At 43.1% G+C, this 17730-nt stretch overlaps 1 protein-coding gene across 31 annotated transcripts in view; it reads left to right on the top strand.

Moving 5' to 3' along the window:
* The window catches only part of PHF21A (PHD finger protein 21A), a 180776-nt gene that overhangs the window by 126341 nt on the left and 36705 nt on the right, over positions 1 to 17730 (top strand). For 21 of the 31 annotated variants that reach the window (XM_084776646.1, XM_084776666.1, XM_084776657.1 and 18 more), the window contains 2 exons: positions 8357 to 8623; positions 17076 to 17327. In XM_084776646.1, coding sequence (XP_084632772.1) covers positions 8357 to 8623; positions 17076 to 17327 — 519 coding nt within the window. Of the gene's footprint in view, positions 1 to 7400; positions 7515 to 8356; positions 8624 to 17075; positions 17328 to 17730 lie in introns of all 31 variants that reach the window. The other 10 variants (XM_084776650.1, XM_084776658.1, XM_084776653.1 and 7 more) reach the window with 3 other exon arrangements.

The raw sequence follows: 17730 nt of genomic DNA, 5'->3' as shown, positions 1-17730 counted from the left end.
AGCTTTAATTTAAAAACTAGCAACTTCCATGTCATAGCCCATTGTAGGACAAACAACGAGCAGGTGTTTTCTTATGTAGCAAAAAGCTAAATTGTGCAGACTATGAACGCTTTGTTTTTGTTTTTGTTTTTTACTAATAATGGTTTCTGCTATCCTCATTACAGTGTTTGAGGTCTCTTCTGGGTCAGTTCATGTTTAAACATTATTTTATATGTTCTAATTTATGAACCATCATAGAGATACAAGGTATCTTGGGCCAGATTTCAATATAAAGATATATTTTTCATAATGTGTTCAGTTTCCAAGATAAAATGCAACAAGTAGCATTGACTTTCTTGATACTATATTGTTTTTTTATCACTTAAAATGGCAATGACAGCAACAACAAATCCAGTGAATGGGTAAAAATGTTTGCTATCAACCCTGAAGATCTGCATCCCACCCCCTTAGATCTGCATGGTGGAATGAGAGATTGTACTCCTGCAGACTCTCCTGGCCTCTACACGTGTGCTGTGCTGGCATAAAAGTGAACAGCCCACAAAGGCTCATATATTGGAATGTTTGGTTCCCAGTTGATGGACTGTTTGGGAAGGACTAGGAGGCATGGACTTGTTGGAGTGGGTGTGGCCTTGTTGGAGGAGATGTTTCACTAAAGGTGGACTTTGAGGTTTCAAAAGCCCATGCCAGGCCCGGTCTCAGAGGCAGTCTCTGTCTCTGTCTCTATCTCTCTTTGTCTCTATCTCTCCCTCTCCTTCTACCTCTCTTTCTCCTTCCTCTTCCTCTCCCTTTCTCCTCTCTTTCCCCCTCTCCCCTCTGCCCCCCCCCCCACCTTGCCATTAAGATGTAAGCTCTCAGCTACTGCTCCAGCAGGAGGCCTGCCTGCTTGCCACCATGCTCCTAGCCGTGACAGTTGCGACAGTTGGGTTGTGTGGTCTCTATTCATGGTGGGAACGACCAACAAGGTTTCTCTTTAAAGCATGGTGTCCAGATGCACATGGCAGAGTGTGCCTGCTGTTGAGTAATAAACCAAGGAGAGCTGGAGAGAGGATGCGTAAATCTGTTTGTGGATACTGATCTGAGTGTTCTCAGCTTGGTTACTGTAAAAAAGGGAGAGGAGGATATTCCTGGGTTGACAGATACTACTGTGCTTTGTTGGTTGGGCCCCAGAAGAGCCAGCAAAATCCAAAAGCTTCTCAGTCTCTAAAAAAGATGATGTTGGCCAATACGTTGTCAAATATCTCTTAAACCAAGAAGATAAGAAGCCCAGGACCAAAGATTCAGCGTCCTGTCACTCCACGTGTTCTGCAACACAAACAGCAACATATAGCTCTGAAAAAAACAATGCCCTAAGAAAACCAAGGAGAGGCCTGCAGAATACATCAAACTTGTGACTAAGAGAATGAAGGAAGCCAAAGGAAAACACCAGAAACAGATTACCAAGAGATATACATAGGCTGTCCTCTCCGAGAGCATCTACTTCTGAGTCTGAGGCCAGTCAAAAACAAGTCTTTAAGAGGGCCAAATAAGTATCAGATCTTGAAACAAAGAAATAAAATATTTGATTTGCTGTCTGAAAACTCTGTGACTGGAATATAATTGACATTTGAGAGAAAAGTAGCATTTATCTGTCAACTTGAGTTGAAAATTTGTATCTTCAAGTTGTGTTCCTAATTAGTTGTGTTCTTTGTCCTCACACTTCCCTAAGCACTCTCCACCATTAATATGTTGGATCCTTAACATTTTCTTGAAGCAAAGAGGGCAGTGCAGTATGGCTTGGGGTTTAAGGAGACAGAGGTGTAAATCTGAGGAGACTGACTAGCTTCTGACTGTGGCTCCTTTTGTCTTAATCTATGACAACTACTACACCTAGCATGCAGTGTTCCCTTGTCATCTGTGTGTTACTGCTATTTGGCCTTGACATGCTGTGTCTGTTACATTTTTATGGTAATGAGTATTGAATTGGGACCTGGAATATATGACAGAAATGCTCTGTCACCATGCTGCAACTCACATATATGCTGTGTACTGGGCTCTGTAGCTCTCTCTTGTGACTAACTATAGCTGACCCTTGCCCATTGTAAACTAGGGCACACAGGACCCCTTGCTCTATGTAGAGTCCCATTGTAGCAATATTATTAGTGCTACATTGCCATACTTACCACCAAATTTGGTAAGAAGCTGGGTTATGCTTATCTGTTAAGAGTGTGAATGAGCTAAATAAGAAAATGATAAAGTGCTCTTCCAGTAGGCTCACCCCATTAGACGTGGAGTGTAGATTGCGGTGATACGGATAAAGCTCTAATCTGTGGAGATGAAATGTAAACTCCATTAGTGCAAACAACCTTGCGTGTGTGCAAGATGGAGTGCGTTAAAACAGACTCTTGCTCTAGTGCCCAGGGAGACAGTGAACTTGTGGCAGCCTTCCTGCTTCAGCTTCCTGAGAGCCAGCATTAGAGGTGTGAGCCGCTGCGCCAGCTCAGGTGTGTTTTCGGAAAGAGTAAACCCCAAAGCCCTGTTTAATTAAGAAGGTAGGTCACAGTCTAGTCAATATCATGACATGTGTGTGTTCTCTGCCATCTGTGAGACATCCACACAGACAATTACTGGGAAGAGCTTTGGTAATGTGAGCTCTCGGGCTCCTTAATTCGTTTCTATCAGATTGTACAAATTCCTTGATGCCTTGCAGAATCTGTTTGTCTAATTCTAACGAAAACTCATCTCAGAGAGTCCGGGGAAAGCCTTCTAGTATCTGACAAGTGAATAAAATGTGATTATTTTTAGCAAAATGTATTTTTATAGCCACTGCTACCAATATTCCTCCTCCTCCTCTTCCTCCTCCTCCTCCTCCTCCTCTTCCTCCTCCTCCTCCTCCTCCTCTTCCTTCTCTCTGTTAGAATTCTGTCCTGTACTCCCCTGGGAATATTCTCTCTAACAGCATCGCTGTGTATTCTTTGATTGAATTTTGCTTATTGCATTAAGAGGGGAGTTTACTATGAGCTTACTGCTTTCTTATCATATTTTTGCTCATAAAATGATATTTTGTGTTTCTGTTCACAAAATGGTGGAGTCTTCACTTAATTCTCTGTTTCTTTAAATAACAAATGCCTTTTGTTCAGAACTATAGTTTCCTTACTAATGTCAGTAACATACAGTTTTGTTTCATGTGGAGACAGGGTCAGTCTCTGCTTATTCTAGGCTAGGCTAGAGTCCTCCTGTGTCCATCCCCTAGGAGAGTGCTGGCTAGGATGACACCAAGTATGGACACATAGAGGATAGTTGTATGACACATTCTGAAGACTGTTGTGTCTGTTTGCTACATCCTCAGCATTAATGAGTATGTGTTCACTGTAAATGCAATAGTTGAATTTCAGTTGAACAACAGAACATGCCCCTCCGTCATGGGGACACTTCCTCCCTCCCTCAGTGACGTCTAATAAATTCTGATACCAACAATACAATTTTTTCCAGCATAGTTTTTCTGTTCACACAAAATTTAATTACCATGGTTTCATTTGAACAGTGGATGGGTCTGAAGACCTGGGCATTCGTTCATTGTATTTTAGGTGTGAAGATGGATGAGACTGGCTCTTGACATTTTAGTTTCAAAACTTCTCTGTCCGCCCCTGGTTTAAAGGTACAGTCATATTCTCAGATTATAGATTAGTTCTTGGGGAAAGAGGGTAAATGTTTAAGGCATTACTTTGAAAGAAGATGTTTTGAGTGGGTGTGGCTTTCTCATAATTGATTCAGAATAAAGTTGCACAGAGCACATGACCTTGTGCAAAAGCAGAGATTTGACACCCCAGCATCTAGCTGTGGAGGAAAAGGCCTAGTCCCTGAGTTTCCTCTGAGAGATGCACAGATACAGTGGAAACAAGGGATCGCTTGACTGGGTGATGAGCTTGTCCTTCGGGTCTCCATCTCCTTCTGTGTTCCAGGAAACTTGAAGAGCTGCTTGGGATAACAAGAAAATGAACCCATATTCTGTTTATTGGATCTATACAATTCTGTATTTTCCTTTTGGACCTGTCTTCTTGTTAAGTGAACATGCTGAATGCCACAGTATTGATCACTGGAGGCCCTGAGAATTCTTCTGCCTGAATAAGCCCTGATGAAACTGGGATGCAAGAGTGAAGACGGTCAGGGGCTAGTCACAGGAGAGGGTTATGGAGCACTTGACAGAGGGACTGAAGGGACAGGACCAGCCAGCCCTTCTGGAAGCAGGCGATACTGGCCTGTTTATAGGAAATACACTAAAGAGAGAAGTCTAGAAGCTATTTAATTTCTCCCTCCTTCTACCATCATGCTTGCCAAATTTTCTTTCTTTATTCCCATGTTTTTGGGGTTTTTTTTTTCTTTTGTTTTGTTGTTGTTGTTTTCTAAGATAGTGTTTCTCTGTGTAGCCCTGGCTGTCCTGGACTTGCTCTGTAGACCAGGCTGGCCTCCAACTCACACAGATCCAACCTGCCTCTGCCTCCCCGCGTGCTGGGATTATAGGCATGCATCCAGTTCCCACTTCCTTCTTAACAAAACAACAACAACAACAACAACAACAACAACAACAACAACAACAAAACACAGACTTTTTAAAGCCATACATACCTTTAATCCCAGCACTCTTGAGGCAAAGCCAGGCAGATCTCTGTCAGAGTCAGAGGCCAGCCTAGTCTACATAGTAGGTTCCAGGACAGCCAGGACTATGTAGAGGAATCTTATCTCAAATTAATTATTAATTACTAGTAATAATCTTTAAATACCTTTAAAAACTGTATAGTAATGTCAGATGCCAGTTTGTGATATTTAACCTTTCCTGAGAACTTCAGGATAATGATGAGATAATTAGCTACATTCAAAGAGCTCTGTCATATGTGAACACCACTGAAAGTCTCCTGTTCATACCAGTGTTACCTCCAGTAATGGCTGGAAAACAAACAACAAACCAAAACAAAATCAAACAGAAGAAAGCCATGATTTCTTTGCTCCAAACACAGTGATCAAAGTGTAGGCTCATCTCCTGGGGCAATGAGCAACTCTTTGTCTGGGGTCATTGAGGACTCACCTGATCACACATGGTAAGGCTTTCTGAAACACTGTTAATTGTCTTCCCTCACTTTCACCTAGATCTGGTGCTGACCCATGTCCAGATCCCTCTGAAGCATTTCTGTGTTTGTTCTTGAGACTGTGGGACTCAGAAAGGCTGCTTTCATGCACGCCGTGCTCCCTCAGCAGTCCTGCCTCGCTGATGCTGTGCTGGCCGTGTCCACCTAAGGAGTGCCTCTGCAACAGAGCTCTCTACTTTCCACCCTTGGTTTTCTGACCGCACTCATACATTAAGTGATAGGAAACAACACTATTCCCCAAACCTTGAGCTTGCAAAAATTCCAGACATCCACAGAAAAACAGAACATATGCTGATGGTATTGAAGTTCTGGTCTGGGCAATGCTTTGAAATACTGGAGCTGTCTTCTAAAGAAAACTGTACCCAGCTCACATGATCTGACTTGTCCAACCCAGAAGCTTGTTTCCTTCCTCCTAAGGACTGATGCAACTTGACAAGTATTTGGCTGTAAGTTTCCCTCCCCACCAGCGGGTCTCCAGGGCTTTGCGTCTGTCTCTGGGGAGGAACAGATATGAATGCAGCATGACTCACTTGACTCCCACTCTGCTTGCTGCGTCTGACTGGCCGAAGCGCGCTCTAGCCTGTATCTCTCTGGTTCGTGCCTCTCCTGCTCCCAGCCCTTACACACAGCCCTGGGAGCAGGGCCTGGGCTTTGTCTCTTCATTGTAGTTCACCTCTGTAGGCAGCAATCACGAGAATGCACTACAGTTCCTAAAGGCGGCTGTGGAGGATAGAAACACCCTGTTCTTTTGTGCCTGGTACAGTAATTATTTAGTTTCCTGTGCTGTTTCCTTCAGTTTGTCCCCGCCCCACCCTTCTCTTTTCCTTTGGCAAGTTTTCCTCCAGTTTCTCTTCTGGAGTTTTTGTTTTTAATTTCTTGGAGTCTCTTCTTTGCTGACATATACTTGATATCATGATGAGGAGGAATACTGAAAGCAACTCTAGTAATTACTTAGTTTGTAAACACTTACGTGCTTAGACAGGCACCAAGTGCTAACATCTCTGTGCAATGCTCACAGTTATCTGCTCCCATAAACTGCAGCCCTTGCATTGCAGTGCCTTTTATATAAAGAGAAATACAGTTTTGAAGATGTAAATGTTAAATTTTTATAAGCATTTGATAGTTTATTAATTTTTTTATTCTGCATATGTCTTCTGCAAAAACTTGGATTGCATTAAAAAATGTTTTGCCCAAAAAGGCAGTGCTAGTATGGGGTGTAATGTACAGAAGGTCCCCTCCCCCAAAAATGGCCTTTATGTGATATTTTCATTGTCTGAAAAGAATCAGTAACACTGTTTAAAAACTTTCGAAGAATGTATTTAGTATTGATTTAAATGTTTTAAAAATTCATTCTGTGAATATTATACTATTCCAACATGCTAAGAGAAGTAGCCCCCGGTTTGGGGTTCTTTAGAGAATATGAGTGGCAAAGTTGATTAGAGCACATTAGTAATTTGCAAATTAAGCTGGCTGTTCTGCATACACGTAACCATTTATTGAAAGCTTTATTTTGGGGGCAAGGGTGTAGTTCCATTGGTAGCATACTTGACTAATATACATGATGCCCTGAGTTCTACCCTAGCATTGCATAAACTAGCTGTGGTGGTGACATCTATATTCTAAGGACTCCAAAGGTTTAAGGTCATCCTTGACTACACAGTGAGCTTGAGACCAGCTTGGGATACAGGAGCCCTTGTCTTGAAAAGCTAATTAATCAAAACTATTCTAATCTCAACTAGCACTAAGCTTCATTTTCTCTAGTCACAATCTGTCTCAGTAAATATCAACCGTTTGTTATCAGAAATAGCAGACTGCCGCTGGTGAGTTCATGTGGAGGTCTTGGAGGATCTTTTATTTTCTGCTAGCCATTGGGACGAGAGAGTCAGGGTGCAGCCCACACAGATGGGGGTTACTGAGCAGGCCCTCTGAGCCAGTGAGTACTCTCTGGTTCTGTTACTCTGCAGGACATTTGTTTAGCAGCATGTTGCTCACGACAGAGTGGAAATATGAACAAAACCCTGTATTTGTAGCTCTTACTTGGTGATGATTTGTATTCTCTCTAGAGTCTGGTGCTGTAGCTTAAAGGCAGTGAACTTGCCTAGCTCACGTGAGGGCAACACTCTACACCAGTGGGTCTCAGTCTTCCTAAATCAGTGATCCTTTAATACAATCCTTAATGTTGTGGTGACCCCCAAACATAAAATTATTCTATTGCTACTTCGTAACTGTAATTTTGCTACTGTTATGAATCATAATGTAAATATCTATGTTTTCTGGCAGTCTTAGGTGACCCCTGTGAAAGGGCTATTGGACCCTAAAGGGGTCATGACCCACAAGTTGAGAACTGTTGCCCTACAAAAAAAAAGAAAAGAAAGTCAGGGAGAAAGGAGGCAGGTAAGGAGGGATAGATTATTATAATAATGAAAGTATCCAAAACCACATCTTTGATTTTTGGTTTTGTTTTTATTTAAATGCAGTCTAAAAAGTTGATTAAAACCTTGACTTTAAATTTTCTTCTTTCTTATTTATTTTTTATTTAAAAAAATTTTTTTTGAGATAGGGCCTTGCTATGTAGCTCTGGCTGTCTAGTCCTCACTATAAATAGACTAGCCTGGCTTCAAACTCACAGAGACCCGCCTTTCTCTACCTCCTGAGTGCTGAGATTAAAGGCATGAGCCACCACTCAGCCCTCATCTTATTTTACAGACCAGGACACTAAGGGAGAGGTGGATTAAAAACATGCACCTAACAGCATATAAACTGGGCTTGAATTCAGATGTTGTAGCTCTAGAGTTGCGCTTCTGCTGCGCTGTTCTGCTCTCTAGCCTCACATGCTAAATTGATAATGGCCCAGAAATCCGAAGTGGCTACAAAGGCTTATCCCTATAACCTAGCATGTGGGAGGCTGAAGCATGGCGCTGAGTTCAAGGCTCACTGGACTGCCCAGTAAAGCCACTTCAAAGGAAGGGTGTGGGCTGGAGAGAAAAGAGAAGAGAGGGAGGGTGAAAAGGATGAGCTCTGCTTCACTTTTTAATTTGTATGCCTCAGGCTCCTTCATATATAAAACATCTTTTATAACACTGGAGATGTATATTAATGGAAATCTATAAGGTTCTTTGAGTTCCTCATGTTAGAATCTGTAAATTTTAGCTGTAGTGTTAGGTGAAGCTACTTACAGGAAGATATTAGAGAATGAACAACATTCTGATAGGTTTTTGCTTGTGTTCTTTTGGTAGAAAAGAGTAGTTGAACAGCTGCGGAAGAACCTGATAGTCAAGCAAGAGCAGTCGGACAAGTTCCAGATACAGCCATTGTCACAGTCTGAAAACAAACTACAAACAGCACAGCAGCAGCCACTACAGCCACTGCAGCAGCAACAACAGCAGCAACAGCAACAGCAGCAGCAGCAACAACAGCAGCAGCAGCAGCAACAACAGCAGCAGCAGCAGCAGCAGCAGCACGCCCAGCAGTCGGCAGCACCGCCCAGTCTCACTGCGTCACAGGTAAAGGTGCAGGTGGAGCGGCCAAGGCTCAGTGCTGGGTATTGACTAGTTATTGGTCACATAGAAGTGGATCCTAAGCTCAACTAACACTGAACAAGATGTCTGGGTTTTGTTTTGGGGTTTTACTATCACTGACGTAAGATCAGCTAAATTCTCCCGCAGAAGGAAATAAAGAGCCTTGTAGAGAGCAGCAGTTAAGCGGCTGGGTTAGGAACGCGACTCTGTTGGCAGAGGGCACAGATCGCATTCATGAAGCCATAGGTTTGATCCTCAGCACTGCATGTGTGGTGCATGTGTGATCCCAGTGTGGTGGTACATGCCTGTGCACTCTGAGGTGGAGACAGGAGGCTCCAAAGTCAGTCAGTCACCCTTTACAACACAGCAAGTTCAAGTTTGAGGCCTGCTTGGGCTTCATGAGATCCTATCTCAGAGAGAGATGAGATGATTTCCGTTTGGGGATTTCTGGAGGTATTCATTTCAATGTGTCTCTCGGTCCCTTCTGGGATTTCTTTTCTGAAATTCTTAGGAATTTGGAATGGAGCTGTAACAGTAGCCATGTTTTGGGGACTATATAGAAAGAAACGTTCAGAAGGGCTCTGTGTTCTTATTATCATAGAGACAGAGTGTTCAGGCCCACCTCTTGAGAGTGTGCCCTGGCTCTACTACACTGGTGGAGATCTGAAATGATGGAGCTGAGGAAATGTTTTACTGAAAAGGGCATTTAATCTAGCATAGAATGTAAGGAGAGTCAAGTTACACTGAAAGGGCATATTTGGAATTGACATTTGATTAAGAAAAATATTCAGGCTTGACCTCTACACACATACATATTATGAGTATACCTTTTTAAAGCAACTGATGGGCCTGGGTAGATGGCTCAACTGGAAAAGGGCTTGCTGTGTAAGCAGGGGGGTCTGAGTTCTATACACAACACCTGCATAAAAAACTGGTTCATGGTTTTGTGTGCTTTTAATTGCAGTGCTAAGGGAGTAGAAACAGGACAATCCCTGGGACTTGCTGGCTACAAGCGTAGCTTAATCAGTAAGTCTGCGATACCAGTGAGAGATCCTGTCTCAAAAAACAAGATGCAGGCTAGAGAGATGGCTCAGGGGTTAACAGCTCTTGATGGTCTTGCAGAGGACCCAGGTTCAATTTCTAGTACCCACATCAAGAGGCATGGAACTGTTTATAACTCCTCTTTCCAGGCACCTGCATGCACAGGGTGCACATATATGCACTTAGCACACATGTACACACATTAAATGAATAAATAAAAATAAATCCATTTTAAAAACAAAACAAAGTTGATAACTGAAGAATGACACCTGAGGTTGACCTCTGGCCTCCATGCATCTGTACAGCTGTACATGCACATACTCAAGTCAGTGAATAATAAGTAAATAAACCAAAATAAAAAGGAGACGAGCAGATGGCTTGGCAGTTAAAGAATCCTCACCTCTCATACAGAGGACTCAAATTCAATTCTCAGTCCCTACATGGTGGGTCACAGCCATCTGCAACTTCAATAACAGTAGATCTATGCCTTCCTCTGGCCTCTGTAGGCACCAGGCCTGTGCATGGTGCACATAAATGCCTACAAACCACTTAGACACATAAAATAAGTAATTGTTTTTAAAGAGCCTAGCTGAGCATGATGGTACACACCTATAATCACAACACTCTGGGGGGACAGAAGCAGGCGGGTCTCTGTGAGTTCAAGACCAGCCAGGTCTACAAATCGAGTTCCAGGACAGCCAGGGCCACATAAAGAAAGAAAGAAAGAAAAGAAAAGAAAAGAAAGAAAGAAAGAAAGAAAGAAAGAAAGAAAGAAAGAAAGAAAACAGTAGCAACAAAAAAGTCTAATATGTTGGGGCTATAGCCCAGTAACAGAGTATTTGTCTAGCGTGTGTGAGATCCTCTGTTTCATCCCCAGCACCACAAAGATCAATCAATCGATTGATCTATCGGTAGAGATAGATAGATAGATGTATTGCTTGATTGTTTGAGGTCCTCTACATCAACCCTGAATCTTCACTATGTATAAAGAGGGAAAATGGAGTTTACTTATCTACTCATTATTTGTAGATGTAGGACTAATTCATTTACAACATTTTTAAAGCTAAGGATTGAGCCAATTATAAAAATATTAATAATGCCTAGCACTTAATAGAAGCTATTGAATATGCACATTCTCCTCGGGGCTTTCTGTGCTTAGTGGACACACTCTTCACTCTTAATCCTACAATTTAGATTCTTAGCAGAGAAAATTTAAGATTTACATAACAGGTAGTATGTAATAGAGCCAAAATTGAACCCAGAAGTTCTGAATGAAAAATCTGTCCACTCAGCTACTAGAAAGTAGCTGAAATAGTGCCAAACAATACCAAGAAAGGGACTGTGAGTACAGTATGAAGCCTAGGAAGAAAAAGGGAGTCCCTGGGGCTTCTAAGTTAGTTCAGCAGTTAAGGGCATTTGTTGCTCTCGTAGAGGACCAGGGTTTGATTCCCAACATCCACATGGCTTCTCATACCTATCTGCAACACCCTCTTATGACCCCCAAGGGTACCAGGCACATATGTGGTATACATACATGTGTTTAGACAAACACACATACACATAAAATAATAAAGTAAGTAAATAAATCTAAAAACATTTAAGTCCCTGTCTTAAATCAGAGAACCAGAGTATCAAACACACGGTCCCAGTAATCAACCACCCCAATACTATCTGTAAATTAGACACCCTCCCCCCAACAGGGTCTCACTATGTAGTTCTGCCTGACCTGGAACTCACTGTGTAGTCCAGGCTAGTCTCAAACTCAGAGATCTGCCTGCCTCTGCATGTAGGATTGGTTGCCTGAATTTGTGTGCAGAGGCCAGAGTAAGGTATCGATCTCCTCCTGGGACAGGAATTACAGCAGCTGTGAGCTGTCTAGGTTTTATTTTAGTCCCTATGAACTTACATAACTCCTCAAAGAGTATATATGAGTTTACTTTTCCTGGGATTTTAGGCAGAATAGGGTCAGGGTCTTCTGTTTCCAAAATGCTATCAGATCAGAGAGTGTTTACATTGTAAGAAGAGGGTAGGATTGTTGTTTGGCAATGCATGGGAGTTTATTGGTTTGTTTTGGTTTGGTTTTTCTTTGTTTGTTTTTAAGATTTATTTATTATTTATACAGTATTCTGCCTACATGTGTGCCTGCAGGCCAGAAGAGGGCACCAGATCTCACTATAGATAGTTGTGACCTACCGTGTGGTTTCTGGGAATTAAACTCAGGACCTCTGGAAGAACGGACAGTGCTGCTAACCTCTGACCCATCTCTCCACCCTGGAGTTTATTGTTTTAATACATGAAACTTTCTATTCAAGTAATAGTCCATGTTACACAAATCAAGAAAGACTTATAAGCAGATACCTAGTTGGTAGCCTCCCTGTTCACTTGAGCTCTGCATTGGGGTAGTACACAGCAGGCCCTGCACTGCCTGCACAGCAGCGCTGCATGACCTTGTTCTATCTGGAGCATACCTGACATATGTAATTGACTTAGCTAACCTTGACTTTATATTGTTTTGTTTTGTCTAATGCATAGGCTTAATGCTAAAATCCAAAGGCACTAGGCTTCGGCTGTTTGTCTTTGCAGTGAGCTCCATTCGGTGTGTATTGACTGTTCTCTGTGTGCTAGATGGATACAAAGAGCAACAGTCCCGGCCAAGAATCTGGCATATTATAATTACTTATTTTCATCCATTCTGTAAATTTTTGTTGAGTCTACACCATGTAAGCACTGAGATAGGCAATTAGTAGTTTCTTTTTTTCTCAAGAGATTCAGAAATTTGAAAGAAAAATGCAAACTGCTAGCAAAAATAAAATCAAATTAACAGTGAAGGACTGTGAAAATACCAGAGTTATTTTCATTAGAGAAATTAAAACTACTTTTTAAAGGAGGGAGCATTAGATGGGATCTTGACCAGTGAATGGGGCTTCTGTGATGAAGCAGAGTAAAGAGTGTCACAAATATAGGGAGCAAGACAATTAAGAAACACAGTTTGCAGAAAGTAAACTCTGTAGAAGATGCTCAGTAGTTATAAGTTTGCATCACTCTTGCAGGGACTCTGGACTCCTAGCACCCATGTCCAGTAGCTCACATCCACCTGGACCACAGCTCCAGGGGACCCATTACCTTCCGACCTTCACAGACACCTATGCACAGACTCATTCTTATTCTCTCTCTCTCTCTCTCTCTCTCTCTCTCTCTCTCTCTCTCTCTCTCTCTCTCTCTCTCCTCCCCCTCCTCCTCCTCCCTCCCTCCCTCCCTCCCTCTCTCTCCTTTCCTCCCTTTCTCCTTCCCTCCCCACAAAACACACACCAAAAGGGAAAAAATTAAACATAGAGAGAATCTTTTAAAATGTTTTAAGGAACGGGTACTAGGGAGATGGCTTTGCTGCTGAGGGATTATGAGCCTGCACTTTCCTTGTAGAGGACCCAAGATCAGTTTCTCAGCTCTTGCATTAGGTGGGTCACAACTATCAGTTCCAGATCTGATACCCTCTTCTGGCCTCCCCAGGCACTGCACTTACATGCACAAACCCCCAGTCAGACGCATAATTTAAAAATTAAAATATAAGAATAATAGTAGAGCACAATCTAGTAAGTAAAAGCACAGGCAGGTGTAGTACTATAAACGGAGCATACAGGAGGATAGAGAATTCAAGGTCAGCCTGGGCTCCCTAGCGAGTCCATCTCAAAACCACAAAAGTAAACAGAAAACAAAAGCATGCCTTAGTTACTGTTCTACAAATTAACTGAGGCAATGTATAGAAGAAAGCGTTTAATTCAGGCTTGCTCGCAGTTTCAGAGGGTTAGTTTATGAGCGCCATGATGGAGGTGTGTCCGCTGGCTTGCGGACATGGTGCTGAAGCAGTAGTTGAGAGCTTACGTCCTGATCCCCAAGCAGGAAGCAGAAATAGAGTGAGACTTGGCCTGCTGTGGGCTTTGAAGCCTGTCGCCCTCCCAGTGACATAGCTCCTCTAACCAGGCCACACCCCTAGCCCTTCCTAAACAGTTCACCAACTGGAAAAACAAACATTCAAATTTCTGAGCCTATGGGGGTCATTCTCATTCAAGCCACTTTGAAGTATCGAGTAGGTTCGTATAGTTAGAACATAGAATGTGAAATGATGGGAGAGACACAAAGCCAGGAAAGGCAAGAATGGGTCGCTTCTAATGCATGGTAAAATGTGAGTGTTTAAGAGCCATACAAAGGTAGCTGAAGGCTTGTAAGAGCAGACAGATGGGTGTTTCAATGTAGCATATATTACATATGTAACTTCTGAAAGGGATGGCTGTTCGTGATCAGTGTGGGCAGGAAGGAGAGGCAGGTGAGGAAGCTTCCCTCCTCTAAGCTGAGGGGCCCTTGCTATGAGGCAGTGTCTTGTAGGCACGACAGGGAATCTCAGTAATGAGGTTGCCCAAGCCAGACCTGCGTAGTGACAGCATCAGGCTGTCAAGGCCACACCCCAGATGGAGAACTACAGGCATCAGTGGCTGTACAGGGGGGAGGAACGACTCTCTCATTTTTAATGATAAAATGCACCTACAAAGATGTATGTAGTTATTAAAACTTAATACAAAAATAACCTTAGAAACAAAGGGGAGAGTGAGTTCTACTGTATTAAGTGTACAACGACATAGCTTTCTACTCAGAATTAAACGGGCACTAAGATGGATGTGGAGGTTATTTAGATCCCATAGAAATATCCCTTGAGGTTCTAGACCATCTTTTGGGAACTTCAAATGCCTCATATCAGGCTAACAGTAATAACATAGCAAAAGATACAAAGGTATTTAGCCAGGCTTTGTGGTTCATACATGTAATCCCAGTGTTCAAGGGGCTGAGACAGCTTGGCTACCACAAGTTTGATGTCAGCTGGGGCTACCAAGTGAACTTTTGTGTTGTCCCATCCCCTCCCCCCAAAAAAAGAAAAAAAGGGGGGAAAAGCATGTTTAAGAGCTAGAGAGATGTCTCAACAGTTAAAGGCACCATTCCTCTTGCAAAGGACCTGGGTTTGGCTCCTGGCACCAGTAGGGTGGTTCACAGCCATCTGTAACTCCATTTCCTCTTCTGCCCTCCACAAGCACTCAGATGCACCTGTGGTGCACATGCATACATACATGTAGGCAAAACACTCATACACATAAAATAGGTGTCTTAAAATGTTTAAAATTAATTAAAGTAAAACGAAAAGGTCTTTGTCTAATTAGTGTTGCTGCATATCTGTTCTCATGAATGTGTAGCTCACAGAGTCCAAGTTTTCTCACACTTAAAGAACTTTATGGGACTGTAGTGCCTGCTGCCTTCACTCGAAGGTCCTCAGGCTGGGGCAGCGTTAGCTAACCAGTCCAAATACACCGTCCACGAAAGCCATTGTCTTGATCTGGACACCCATCATCTCTGGATCTTCTCTTCTTCCTGTGGTGCAGCTGAGACATTTTCAGTATGCTTGGATGCCAGAGTTCCCTTCACATCTAAACCCTAACACTCCAAGAGTTTGCTTTCTGTTCCCTGATATCTGGGGTGGAGTGAGCACCGTATCAGAAGCAAGAATCCCAACGAAGCTATGAGTACGTTCTTTAAGAACTTTTCACTGAGCCATTCGTACTCGGTCTTTGGCCCATGTATTATGGAGAATTACATAGGTGCTAGAGTATATGCAGTGAAATGCAATGTTAAGGAAGCATTGAGTTAATGGTAAGTATATAATATAGGTGGGTTTGTGGTTTTATTCAGCATTTACTAGAATAATCAGTTTAGAGTTAATCAAAATATTTATAATGATTGCCTCTATTAGAGGTATGTCATATAAAAGTGCATTGACCTCATTTAAAGCATTATCGATATACAAACTGTTTTAAAATCTGTGTCATTCGGTTCTACTGGCCAGAGCCTCACGTCCAAGGCCTGTGTTCCACTAGGATTGAAGGCCACCTGGAAGTGGCTTGCTCACTTACCACTTCAAAGGGGCTTTGTATTCAAGCATTTTAGATGTAAAGATGAGGTTGATAGCACACTGTGCTTAAAACTCCTTCTACAACAGCTGGCTTTGTGAGGCAGCCTTTGCTGTGACACACTCTAGCACTTCTAGTGAGAAAATGGCATTTAGCTGTCATCTGACTTTTAACCCTGACCTGCCCAGGTGCCATTTCACATTTGAGAAGGCGGTGGTGGGAGGCATGAGCTGCCCATGTTGTGCCTGGGAAACTAGACGCAAAGATTTGGGTGGATCTAATTGTAGACCCTGGATGAGGCCACATTACATACTGTTGTTGTTAAAAGGAGGTCTTAAAGATGAGTGTGTGCGCATGCACACACATATCAGACAGAAAAGGTAAAGAATTAAGCACACTCAGTGTCTGGGTACACGGTGCTCACGTGGCATGGAGGCAGAACTTCTTCTGGGTTTTCTCCCAGGCTTGTAGAGGAGAGAGGGCTGCTGGGAGAGCTCCAGAGCTGGGCACGCTCTCACCCCGTCCAGCTTGCTAGTTCCTTGCCACGTGTGGCTTAGAAAAGTGTGATGAGTACAAGTGCAGCACTGACTTTTTTTTTTTTAAATTAAAATACATAAAGAGCCAGGTGTAGGTAGTGGCTGCCAAACTGTAGAGTGCATTTTAGAAAGATGAGAACCAGTATGGTGGAGATGAACATTTGTGTTCCTGAAAGGTCTGCATCTGAGTGACATTAGTAGCGCCAGGTAGATGTGTGTGTGGTGTAATGAGCTGGTTTCTGTAACAGACATTTGTAATTGTTCTAGTAAAAAATCAGGCAAAATCTGTCAGGTCCTCGCTGAAGCGCCTCCTCTGATTTCCAAGGCTTTTTGAAACCCAGGTGTTTGTTCCCACCTTGTCAGTTTCCCTGACTCTTTGATCACTTCCACATCAGTTCGCCAGCAGAAAGATTGTAGGTAGTAGCACAGCCCTCCCTTTGGAATAGAGAACTGGTGTTTCCTGTACTCGTTAACAGCATCATTATCTGGAGCTTGGGGTTTACTGCCTCTGAGGCAGCAGTTGTACTGATCCTCCTGTGAGTTTCCCTTCTACTTCCCCAGGGGACCCTCAGAAAGATGAAAAGGCACTGCCCTTTCCTTTGTGTCATAGGAGGCAAGTGGCCAGACCAGTAAGGTTATGGCAGTCAGGGTTAGAGACAGTGTGCAACCTACCTAAGAATGAACTGCCTGTGTGCATAAGTGCACTCAAACAGTCTGTAGATGTTTACAAGTGATGACTCTAACTTGAGAAACCAGAGACTCTCTCTATACATATATAGTAGAAAGTGTGTTCTCCTTACACAGATGTTCGTAGACAACCTTGGTTGCTTTATTTCCTTTGGGAGTTCAGCAGTACTTTGTTCAGTGGGATCACATTTTGGTGTCCTAATGTCTGTTCTCCGTGTCTCCTAGAAGACTGTAACTACAGCTTCTATGATTACCACAAAGACACTACCTCTCGTCTTGAAAGCAGCAACTGCGACCATGCCTGCCTCTGTTGTGGGCCAGAGACCTACCATTGCTATGGTGACCGCCATCAACAGTCAGAAGGCTGTGCTCAGCACTGATGTGCAGAACACACCAGTCAACCTCCAGACGTCTAGTAAGGTCACTGGGCCTGGGGCAGAGGCTGTCCAAATTGTGGCAAAAAACACAGTCACTCTGGTAAGCCAGTAGCTGCTACTCATGTGTTCACATGACAGGGTTCAGATTGTGCATTGTAGAGGGCATCCATGTTAGGCTCCTGCTGGGTCTGAGCTCCTGGCATCCTTCTGGCACAGACCCTATGGGCCTGTCACTTAACTACAGAGGTTTCCTGACACCAAGGACCAGATTGATTGTACTATCTGGGGTCAAAGTAGAACTTGGTCTGGAGGGTAAATGCCCTCCACAGAGACACACACTGTTTCGCTTCTCTTTCCCTCCACTCTGTCCACCGTGCCTGCTCCCCAAATCTGAGTGCTGAAGCTCTCTGTGCTGTGTTCTGCTTTGAGGGAAACCCTCTGCTGCATTCTTTCAGTTCAGTAGCCCTCGAAATTGAATGAAGCCAATAAATATGTAGAGTTGG

Source organism: Acomys minous, assembly GCF_964271855.1.
Source record: "Acomys minous genome assembly, chromosome: 3".
Lineage (NCBI taxonomy): Eukaryota > Metazoa > Chordata > Mammalia > Rodentia > Muridae > Acomys > Acomys minous.
This window is presented reverse-complemented; position numbering and strand designations above follow the sequence as displayed.